This window comes from Staurois parvus, unplaced genomic scaffold (genome assembly GCF_062004578.1).
Source record: "Staurois parvus isolate SC_StPar_1 unplaced genomic scaffold, SC_StPar_1.0 ptg000303l, whole genome shotgun sequence".
Lineage (NCBI taxonomy): Eukaryota > Metazoa > Chordata > Amphibia > Anura > Ranidae > Staurois > Staurois parvus.
The window spans coordinates 12,728,180-12,740,761 of NW_028318099.1; the positions used below are offsets into that span (position 1 = coordinate 12,728,180).

Here is a 12,582-nt window from a genome sequence, read left to right on the forward strand (position 1 = left end):
AAGGGGAATGGTGTCTTACTGTAGGTTGGTGGAGGACAGGCTGAAAGGATGAGTGCATTTTGTGTACAGTAAAAATGCATTGATTTTTAGGTCTAATATGGCTATGCTGCCTAACACAGGACCTTGCTCACAAGACTGTCTGGACTGAACTACAATTTTTTTTGTCACATAAAGCAATGAACATATATGTGTTTCAGATGCCCATATAGTAATTGATCTAGTGTTCTGAAGATTATACTAGTGAGTGGGAAAATATTCTAGCATCCTGAATGTGCTATAATAAGCTTCCCTGCACTACTGTGGAGAACCGTTCAGTGTTCTAGGCAATAAGCGTTGATGTGGTGGAAAGTAAGGGGGCTGATTTTGGCCAAAACTATGGAGGATGCAACCCATACTTTCCCTCTGGCTGTGCTCTGTGTTAAAGGTAAGCATCAATGTTGGAGAAAGTCGAAAGTGGTACAGAGAGGTGCAGTCTGAATATCCCAGTCCATAACTCACACCGGAGTCTGTGCATATTTAGCTACACTATTGAAAAATGTCTAAAAAACCCTTATGTTGAAAACAAAAAAAAAATGTCCTGGAAAGTAGGTATTGATGAATATTTAAAGATATATGAAGGGATGTAAGGTAAAATGATGACACGAGAAAGAAAAGATAAGAAGGCAAGGAAATATTTTGTGTCTAAGGTGTATTTTTAAAATAGCATGCAAAAATAGATTTTCACAACTGTTCACATACAATCACCAGCCTCTTTATTAGGTACACCTGTTCAATTGCTTGGTAACACAAATTGCTAATCAGCCAATCACATGGCAGCAACTCAATGCGTTTAGGCATCTAGGCATGGTAAGGACAACTTGCTGAAGTTCAAACTGAGCATCAGAATGAGGAAGAAAGGGGATTTAGGTGACTTTGAACGTGAAATGGTTGTTGGTTCAAGATGGGATGGTCTAAGCATTTCATAAATTGCTGATCTACTGGGATTTTCACACACAACCATATCTGGAGTTTACAGAGAATGGTCTGAAGCAGAGAAATTATCCAGTGAGCAGCAGTTTTGTGGATAAAAATGCCTTGTTGATGTCAGAGGTCAGAGGAGAATGGGCAGACTGGTTCAAGATGCTATCATGTAAATATGGACCAAAATCTCTGAGGAATGTTTCCAACACCTTGTTGAATCTATGCCACAAAGAGTTAAAGCAGTTCTGAAGGCAAAAGGGGGTCCAACCCGGTACTAGCAAGGTGTATCTAATAAAGTGGCCGGAGAGTGTATATGCAATGTTACATATATGTATGTATGCAGTTAGAATGTTACTAAACCCACAACAGAAAAATCAGTCAGTATATGCAGTAAAGCATGCTTGTTATACTCACTGTGGAACCTAAGGGGTTAATCCTCCGCATTGTTTAAAAAGGCAGTTTGATCCTGTCTTCTCTGATCATTCCCTTCTTTTACTGTCTCCAATCCATCTTCCATAGTACAGAGCAGCAGAGCACATGTTCTATTTGGTGTGTATTGCTAAAGAGGTTTTTTTGTTTTTTTGGGGAGGGTGCATGTGGTCAGCACAGGGCCAATCAACACTGTCCAGACAGAGGATCAGGGGTCATGAAGCCTCATAGGACAGTCAGAGGTGAATGAAAACTCCTACAAGATTAACCAATGCTTGGCCAGACTGATAGAAGTCACAAGACTGCTATATACTGCTGATGAGAAAAGGTATTTAAAGTTTATGTTTACTAAAATAATTGCATTTCCATGTTGTGTGTACTGTGAGAGACCAGATATAGTGAATGCAGGATCCGGGGTTTAGTAACACTTCAATCCAAATCATATAGTTTTTTCTGCTGTACTAGTTTGAGACATTTTTGTGTATGTGTGTGCGTGTGTACATGTGTCTCTGTGCATGTGTGTACATATTGATGTGTGTGTATGTGTGTGTGTGTATGTACATGTCTGTGTGTGTGTACAGGTGTCTCTGTTTGTGTGTGTTTGTTGGTGGCGAGTAACTCTAAAGCCTGGCTAGTAGCTCATGACTTGAAATTTTAAGCCCTGCCATAACCTACCACCAAAGAATAACCTGATACTAATTTAAAAAAAAAAACATGTAAATCCTGCCCAAAAAATACTGACCCTGACCTTTGACATTGACCTTGAACCAAACACTAACCCTGGCACTGACCTAGATCAAATCTTGATCTAGTTTTTGGGGTTTTTTTCTTTTTTTTTTACACACTGTTGTTTTTGTTTCCTTTGAGAGGAGAGAGAAATACAATGTATATCTCTTCTTCATTCAGACATAGAAAACACAAGGGCAAGCTTTACAGTGACTAATCACTGTTATAGCTAATCAGAGGCTATCACAGCGATCGAGTGACCTGGAGTTGGGAGTTCTAGGTCCCGATCATTAGTACGGGACCTGGGGCTCTCAGTGAGACCCCAGTCTCTGTTCTCCCAGCACAAAGACAGATATGCAAATGTGCGACCCCACAGAAAAAAGCCCAGTCCAGTGGAGTCACATTTTTCCATAGCTTAGTGGGAAGGAGTTAATCATTACTTATCTTAAGTAATGAAAAGGTTATTGCCAAATGAATGGGTCCAATAGCTGTGTAAAATTGATCTGGTCCATAGGAGATGTACAGGTACGTGAGGTGAAATAGGTAAACCATATTCTGAATGTTTTTTGTGTCTACTTTAGTAACTCAGTCCACCACTTTCCAGTAAATTAGCCAATTTTTCTGGTATTAGCTGTTAATCCATTTTGAAACACTATTTTTTTATAAGATCTTTAAAAACTTTTTTAACTTCTTCATTTTTCAGACTGTAGATTACAGGGTTAAGCATAGGAACCAAAACAATATAAAGAAGGGCAAAGAACTTATCATGTTTTGGTAAATAATATGATGTGGGTCTCATATATGAACAAAGTAAAGTACTGTAAAACACAGTGACACAGATCAGGTGACCGGAACATGTCGAAAATGCTTTTCCCCGACCTTGTACAGATTTTATCTTTAGAATAGTAGAAATGATGAATGCATATGATCCTAAAGTAAAAAAGAAAGTTGCAATTCCAAGTATTGCTCCTTCAACATAAGTCAACAATTCTACACCATAGGTGTCACTGCAGGACATCTTTAACACTGGGACAAGGTCACAGAAAAAGTGATCAATGATACGGGATGCACAAAACTTCAGTTTAGATATAAGGACAGCATGTCCAGAAAGGTCCAAAAAAGCAACAATCCATGCAATTAAGGACAAACAAACACATAATCTTAAATCCATAATAACAACATAACTGAGAGGATCACAGATGGCTACATAGCGATCGTAGGCCATAATTGACAGCAGGATGGCTTCAGCACAAGATAAAGATAAAAAAAAATACAGCTGAGTTATACAGCCAGTAAATGAGATCGTGTTTTGTTTTGTACTTAGGATGGATAAAAGTTTGGGAAGAGTACATGAAGTGGAAGCAATATCAAGAATGCTAAGATTCACTAGAAAAGTATACATAGGAGTGTGCAGATGAGAATATGCCCAAATGACAGCAACAATGGTGAGGTTCCCACCCATAATGAGTAAATAGGCAACTAGAAAGAGTAGAAACACTGGGACCTGAAGCCCAGAAACACCAGAGAAACCTTGTATGGAAACTTCTGTTGCATTGGACTGTTCCATTTCCACTTGTTACTCCAGTGATAATTTGGAAAAATCAAGTTTGAACTGTAAATGGAATGTAAGAACTTGGTATATTTATAAGTACAAACCTTCTAGTCAATAGTTCTCTAAAGCACTAAATAAATAAAATAAAATAACATAAAGAACATTAAGACTTTGCTTAGTGGCAGGAACTTCAAAACTACCAGTTACCTAGAATAGGGTGTGTAAATCTAATCTTTGCTTTATTTAATCCTGGTGATACAATAGTTTTTGGGACTGGCAAAATATTTATATTTTCCTGATACTTGGAATACTTGGAATACTTCAGACCCCCTGGTCAACCAAGCTGAGCTTGTTGGCTTAGTGGGTCAGTGGTTAAACACTCAAAGTGGCTCTAAAGACAAACACTTTCTACCAGGGGCAGACTGACAAATCATGGGGCCCCCAGGCAATAGGGGATCATGGGGCCCCTGTGTCCTAGCCCACACTCAAACCACACCCAAAAAAGCCTATGAAAGGTACCAGGGGCATCTCATGGGGCCCCCTACTGACTCCAGGCCCTCGGGCAGTGCCCAAGTTCCCAAATGGTCAGTCCGCCCCTGCTTTCTACCTTAATGCATTCTCTACATTATGTTAAAAAAAACTTTAAATAGCTGCTCCCCCAGCTCCTCCTTATACACTTACCGTACCTGAGTCCATTCTCGATCCAAGACTGTGCCCGTCAGCTTCAGCTCTTCCTTCTTCTTCCTGGTCTTACTGGGGGCTCTGACAGCAGTGGGAGCCATTGGCTATTGCTAATATCAATTAAAACCAGTGAAGGGAGAGCTGAGGTAGGGCAAAGCTGTGCTGTGTGTGTCTATGGACACACACAGTCCAACTCACGAATGCCCCTATAACAATTTATTTACTATGGGGGCACTCTCAGAAGAGAAGGAGCAGAACTTCTGCCCATGCTGCTGTCACAGGGAGGGAGGATCGGGCAGCGGCGGGAACATGTTACATGTTCCACCCTAAGAACAGGTGGAACATGTAATATGTTCCCAAAGGTGAACTTATCCTTTAACAATTTCTACTCTTCCATGCATCACTGTGAATGTTGTTGTATGACTGTAAAAACTTATATAAAGAATTGAAAAAAACCTAATTTGTGTCTGTCCAAAGTACTAGCTAATATTTTGCGTTCCATATAACTGGACAAAAGAAAAAAGCAAAAAATATGTTTTTTTATATTGGCTTTCTTGGAAATCTATTTTTTTTTACAATGTAACTTAAAGCGGAGTTCCACTCACTCTGTAAAAAATAAAAGTCAGCAGCTACAAAAACAGCCACTTACCTGTCCCACGATCCCGCGTTGCCCCTGCCACAGCCCGTTTCACCAGCTGTCTTGTAATCCAGGAGGTCAGCAACTTCAGTGTGGGCACCTGGCTGTGATAGCTTGCAGCTTCACAGCTGGGTACCCACTGCGCTAGCGCTGTAGCGCTGCACTTCCTGAATGGCCCCGTTGTCTTCTGGGACCTGTCACGTGTCTCACAAGACTTCGGGGAGGGAGGATAGGAGGACAACATCCACTTCCTATTGCCTAGGCGATCGCAACAGAAGTGGGAGCGGGTACCTGTCAAATTCGGGTACCTGCCCCCCCCCCCCCCGCTCCCCAAAGGTACCAATCCTTAATGGGGAGCAGGGAACCAATCTTTAAAGTGGAACTTTCCCTTTTGGGTGGAATACCGCTTTAAACTGTATCTGAAAAAATCTGAAGAATATATTTTTAAAAAATATATTTTTAACCATTTCCCGTCCGAGCCCATGTATATAAACGGCCAGACGGTAGCAGTGCAGGGGAGGGTTGCCTTTCATAAATGGCACCCGCCATTTTAGCCTTTGTGCGCTCCCTGGGACTGCGCGGCACCGTGATCCAGTGCCCGCTGTGTCCGGAAGAACACAGCGGAACACCGATCGCTGTGCGGGACCTCTGTGTGAGGTCCCAATCATGTGATCACTGATTGGACAATTAGTGATCACATGAACAGTAATAAGCAAGATGTCACTTCTGACATCATTGCATACTCTCAAGGGCGGACTGACCATTTGGGAACTCGGGCACTGCCCGAGGGCCCTGGTCGGTAGGGGGCCCCGTGAGAAGCCCCTGGGACCTTTTCATGGGCTTTTTTGGGTGTGGTTTGATTGTGGGCAAGGTTACAGGGGCCCCATGATTCCCTATTGCCTGGGGGCCCCATGATTTGTCAGTCTGCCCCTGCTTACTACTAGTGAAATCTGTGAATGATCACAGAGATCACATGGTACAAGGCTATTCACAACAGCCTTGTACCATGTGACCAACTGTGACCAATCACAGCTCACACAGTATTTCCAAATGGCTTCAAGAATGCAGTCAGAGCGATGGAGAAATTTTTGCTTTTACAGCCTTTATGGGTGTAAAAGCAATCAGTGTAAAAAAAAAAAATCTTCATCAACACTGTACTGCTAGGGTGACAGTATGTTAAAAAAAAAAAAAAAACATAAATAATAATATAAAAAAATTAAATAAAAATGTAAAACAAAATTAGAAAAATTTTAATTTTTGGTTATAAACTAATTTGGGTTATTTTATTTTACTAAAAAGATAGCTGAATACATTTTGGCCAAGATTTATGAAGAAAGATTATTTAATATATAGTATTTAATATAAAGAAAATTTTATAAGAAAAACACTTTTTTAACAAATGTTTGAACTTTTTCATTTATATAGCAAAAAAATAAAAATCCCAGTGGTGAATAAATACCACCAAAATAAAGTTTTATCTGTCTCAAACAAATGCTAAAAAATTCATATGGGTACAGTGTTGCATGACCACACAATTGTCATTCAAAGTGTGATAGCACTGAAAGCTGAAAATTGGCCTGGACAGGAAGGGGGTAAAAGTGTCCGGACTTGAAGTGGTTAAAAATATATATATATTAAATATATTCTTCAGATTCTGTAAACATATAAAAAAGTCATTTATTTATTTATTATATTTTTACATATATTTTAAATGCATTCCAAAAATGATTTGTATTGTTAAAGACATACAGTATATTTGAAAAGTAGTTTTAAAAATATTTTTCATATATTTTGTAATAAAAACGCATTTTAACATGCAGTGTATATATATATATATATATATATATATATATATATATATATATATAAAACTATATTGAATATGGCCAAAATTGTAGCATTTCAAATATATGGCAATATATTTAGGAAGAATATTTTTAAACTAGAAAATCTACAATTTCTGGGGAAATTGTGTGAAGTGTTCTTGCCTCCACCAGTAGTCTACAACTGGAGTGGGCGGAGAAACTGGGTGGAGTGGCTTGAGTAACTATTGTGTGGTTGGAGTGGCTTGAGTAACTATTGTGTGGTTGGAGTGGCTGGAGTAACTGTGAAAAGTTTGGACTGGGCAGAGTAACTTTATGGAGTGGGCAGAGTAACTGTGTGGAGTGTTTGGAGTGAGTAAAGATAGTAAACATTACACTAACCAATTAATTGATCAAATTTAAAAAGTGCACGTGGCAAGCTTGATAGAGTGAGAAATGCATTTCAACTTTTATTTTTCAGCTCACACTCTAGCTTTAGTCACTCTGCTGCCTGCTCAGACACCTGGGTTCCTATGGCAAATCACTCTACAGCAAGGGCAGAGAAGAGCGGTTAAAAACAAACTGCTCCAACTTGCTCACTTCACTGGCGGTTGCCATCTTCAAACGGTTGTAGTTTAAAAATGATAAATCCTGCACCGAAGAGCTTTATATTGTAAGAATCACAAGACCCAGACCTACATTTTGATGCATAGTATGTCTCTGAAATATTAAAAATGAAGGCACAGTCGCAGTTTAGAAATTGCCCTTCAAATATGAGGTGGCTAGAGTGGAGTTTCAATGAATGTCAATGGGTGGTGTGAGTTGCAAACAAATGGTCATATTGTGAAAACTATCAGGACTATGGCTTAGCCATTTTTAGTGGCAGCAGGGATAGCTGAACGTTTTGATATAAGATTGTGTAGGTGGGCTGGAAAATGAGGGAGTGATGGCAGTTTAGAAATCATGTCCTGATTTTTCAGCTCACACTCTAGCTTTTGTCAGCTCGCACTCTAGTTTTGAACATTCCGCCATTCATTCCTATGGGACCAATTTCACCACAAAAACGCTGATATTTTGTGAACCATTTGGCGAAACATTCCACAAAGTAATAGCACGCCAATCGGGAACAATCCGCACGTTTCGGTATATTACCGTCTATGTAGTGTAAAAACTGTGGGAGGAGTTAGGGTGGTACATTTGGCTATAATAATAAGAATATGTATGTGAGATAACAGTAAGTGGTCTTGCCATGCAAGAACACTTAAATATATTTTCAAATATATTTTTCTTCCATGTGGGAATATGCAGGAACATTTGTGGTTATCAAAATAGGTGAAACAATTGTGATTGTTCCACAGATGTTCCAGACATGGAAATTAAAATGTAACTTCACTTGTAGTAGACAAGCCTTGGCAAGTATCTCATTAAAAATGAATTTGCTATAGCAGAGGAATGCCTAAGAATTTACTTTTATCTTAGTGCAGATATCTGAGAAAATCAGTGCACCTATCACAAAAGCAGAAATGGACCTTTCTGGAGTTATTGTGGACAACAATTGCCTCCAGGTTGCAATTTTGCATTGAATTTTCTTTTACATTTAAAAAAAAAAAAAAAAAAAGCAGTGTAGATTGGGATATAAAGGTTTTATTAAATAAAAAAATGGCTTGTGTAGCAATTTTATATTCTGTATTCATTTCTTAACATAAGTGGAGTTTTTTCTAAAGCATACTTCTATAAATATACACTGCATGGACTTCATTTCTTTATTCATAAAGATATATTAGCTGGTAGTGATGGCTTGAACCTCACTGACCCTGTGTGATTGCGTGTATATACAGTATGTGTGTGCATGTAATACCATCAGAACTGATAATACATACCTTAAAGATTTGGAATTTAATATGCAGCTTAATTAGATGATGAATGAAATGAAAGCAATGTAAAGAACTTGCTAAGTCGTCTGCTGCTGCACAATAGAAACGTTTAGAACTCCAGGGAAATCAATTGTTTAAAGTGAAATTCTGTTCAATTCTTAGAAGAAAGAAGATGATTCCATATGCGGTATCTTCTAATGTTTTAATACATTATGAATACTTCAAAATATATTCTAAAAAATATTTATATCAGTGATAAATTAGAAAAAAGCTGCGTAGATTGGAATATAAAGGTTTTATTTGATTGCAATATGGCTTGTTCATCAATTTTATATTCTATATGAATTTTTTAACAAAAGTTGAGTTTTTTTTTAAAGGCAGACTTCTATAAGTGTAGATTGCATAGACTCCTTAATTTCTTTATTCATGAAGATATATACAGAAATCTGGTATTGGTGGATTCAACCTCACTGTGCTTGTGTGTGTATGCATGTATATATATATGTGTGTGTATCATAAGAACTGATCCTTAATGAGTTGGGATTAATTATGCAGTTTAAAAGATGGCCACTGGAGAATTAAAGCAATCCAACAAACCTTCTTAGAAGTCTGCTGTTTTATGCTGCACACTAGAAAAGTTTAGAACTCTAGGGGCTCCAGTTTGTTTAAAGTGAAAGTTTAACTCTTGGAGGAAAGAGGATGATTCTATATACTGTATCTTCTAATGTTTTAATGCATTATAAATATATCAAACTATATTTTGAATGTAAAAAATAATTTGTATCAGTGATACTATTCAATGTAAATTCAATCAGTGACCAGGGTTGCCAATTGTCCGCAAATTTGCAGTTTGTAAATTTCGGGCTATTTGCAAACTGCCCTTGAATGTCCGTTATAGACAGCGGCATTCCATAAAAAAATATGGCCACAGAATGGCTTTGAAACTGCGACTGCGCAGTTCAGAAGCTGATCGGGTTTGCTGTGCTCGGCCTTAAGCGGGCTAAAACGGGGAGGGGACGGGCTGGCTGGGCTCGGATGTAGGGGACAGGCTGGGTGCACAGTGATGATGTCATGGCGCTGCTTGGCACCTTTTACAAATTACAGAGGCAGAGCCAGGATATACGCGGACAGCTTGGCTGCTGTTAAGGAAAAGAGCATGCAGTCAGAGCTGCACTGCAAATATGTTCAGAAGGGGAGGCATAGTGGGAAGGGTCAGTGAAGCAGCTGAAGGAAAACTGTAGAACATGGAGAAACATTTGCAATTCAGAGCACTGCAGAAGAGTGGGGAGTACTCACTGCCTAGCACTTGTAGTGGTCCTGAAGGAGTACAGTAGGGACAGGAGGAGTTTTTCCTAAATAAGCCAAAAACAGGTTAGTTGTACACTTAGGTGTCTTGGCCATCTTGGACAAAATTATTTTTGAGGACAGAAAGGTTTAGATGCTTGGGTGAAACTTTAATTTTTTTAGTTTGTTTTTTCCATTTTTTCACTTAATTTTTATCACATGGGGACAAAAAGTTCCCTATGTGATGATTTTAATTGGTGACAGGCTGTCTTTAATTAGATGTCAGATGTCTAATAGACTCCTGATGTCTCACCTGCCCTCCAGTGAAGCTAATGGAGTGCAGATCGTGTTCCATTAGCTTCCTTCGTGCTGTGACCAATAGTATGCAAAAATGTCTCTAATCAGGGCATTTTTTACAGCCATCTACTGTAGTTCTGTATGCTTTGAATATTAATCAATTGATCCATCTGAATCAGATTAACTTGGGATAGATTTTCTCAAAGATTTGGTGATCCACCACAAAACACTTCAAACAAAAAACCCATCATTTTGCCTCCACAGGTGTATGTTTTCAATGTCAGGTGGATCTGCTTTAGGTAATTTCCAGTTGTACACAAGTTCTTCTATTCATTAAAATGTGTTTGTCATCAGAAAAAAAATGTAAAAAAGGCATCCTGCAATCCATCTACCCTTCGACCGTGGCAGGTGACAGGAAGATCGCCTCCCTTCCTTGCCAACCACTGGAACCTATAGAAGAGTGTCAGGGGTGGCATATACTGGAACCATTCTAATGTATTTTCCTCCTCCTCTTCCTTGCAGGAGATCGATTCCAGTAAATGCTGCCATTCCTGTCCAGGTTCTCCTTCCTTCTGCTGCCTGGGCCCCATGTGTACTCCCCTGGCTCCCTTTGTTTACTGTTAAATAAACGTAAAAACATACAAATAAAGAAAACACCTCTTTCTGGGGTACTGAATGCAACCAAAGAAATATTCAATCATTAAAAAAATGTAATTTCTTTATTCTCTCTTTTTTTTTAGATAGAATTTACATCAAGTATAATAAAAACAATTGGTTGTGTACACAATTTGTTGATTGAAAAGACATGATAAACATTGGGGCTTTATCAAAATAAAAGAGCAAATGACAAATTACAATATATGGTAAGTGGTATTCCTAGATGCTGGTTTTTCAAACCCTGTAAATATTGGATCCTTATTCAGCCTGTGATATCTAACGTGTTTCGATATTTTTACTAGTATATTCTTCAGGAAAATGATACCACTCTGTAATGTAAACATTTGCTTATAATCAAGATTACAAGATGTTTTCAATATACAATACAAAAATACTGACAAAATAAAAAAATAATGGTCCACACTTACATAACAAGATTACAGCCAGATGTCACATCATGCCACTGAAATGCTGGATATCATAGCCGGGACTAACCCCATGATGTACAAGGAATGCCAGGCTACTGCCCCCAACTGCTGCAACATAAGGGATAGGCTATATGTATCTAAAGGCATTCCCTCATTACATAAAATATGTATGTGTTCAAAAATAGCAGAGAAATTCAACATATAACAAGGGGCTCCTAAAACAGTGTTAAACAGAGATTAAATTAAACATCTATTTTTATGAGGGGTAATTAGCATAAATTAACATAGATGAGGCTCAAACTACAAGATGAAAACATTTTTGCCACAGAGAGTACGACTTTTAAGCTTCCAATACACCTGGAAGCTTGCGTCCTTTGCTGTACACCGGGGGTCAGCAACACGTTGATTGCAATCTACTGGTCGACAGCCAGAAGGGGACAGGTAGATCGCCTCCCTTCCTTGCCCCTCGCCAACCACCAGAACCTGGAGAAGAATAATGTCAGCGTTGGCATTTACTGGAACTAATCTCCTGAAAAAAAAAATGCAAAGTAACTAACTAGCTAATTGGGTTTTTGTTCTTAAAATTAGATAACAATATATCACAAAGTAACTTGGCACAATGACCCTAAAAGTTGCCCACAACATTTACAATGCAAAGAAAGGAGAAACTGAGTTTTTGAAAGTGTTGAATGTTTTCTACCTTTTTTACATAAGTTGATCAGAAGTACAAAATAGTCAAATAAATGTGAAATATTATATATATATGTGAAATATAATATATAGTATATATTAATATATTGTGTTTTATACAGAATTTCTCAGTTCCTTTTCATATAGCTTCTTTTGTTTCTTTACAGACTGTTGAAAAAAGGCTGCTGTTTACAAGCATCAATAGCTAAAGCTGAAATTTACACAAAGATGATTCATCCCTTTATTACAAGGCTCAGTCCAAAGTTGCATTCAGATAAGTAAAAACTAAATGTAGGAGCCAACTCAATTGACATCTATGTGGATGCCCATAGTGCTCTGGAAGCTTTTGTCTGGTATTTAAACTGTATTTGTAAAACAAAGATTGCATACATAGTAAAACTGATTTAAAACATCAGCTTAAAAACATCAAAACGTGAAAAGAAATAAAGTTTTCCTTAAAGTTTCTTTTGAGTGGCGTTTGGAAATAATTCACTGCCAAGAATAGAACTTAAGTCACAAAGTCTAAAGAGATCTTGAATTCATTCCATTTAAATCCTAAGAGAAT

The 12,582-nt window shown here is 38.1% G+C and overlaps 1 protein-coding gene across 1 annotated transcript; it reads right to left on the reverse strand.

Annotated features, from left to right (window-relative positions):
- Window positions 1-2,767: 2,767 nt before the first annotated feature.
- Window positions 2,768-3,517, reverse strand: LOC149457800 (olfactory receptor 5AR1-like). Its single transcript, XM_089683121.1, has one exon. It carries the CDS (start codon window positions 3,515-3,517, stop codon window positions 2,768-2,770), a length of 750 nt encoding a protein of 249 aa, XP_089539247.1.
- Window positions 3,518-12,582: the final 9,065 nt, after the last annotated feature.

Excerpts from the sequence above, each read along its gene's own strand:
- LOC149457800 (XM_089683121.1), bottom strand. The coding sequence starts at position 3,517 with ATGTATACTTTTCTAGTGAATCTTAGCATTCTTGATATTGCTTCCACT.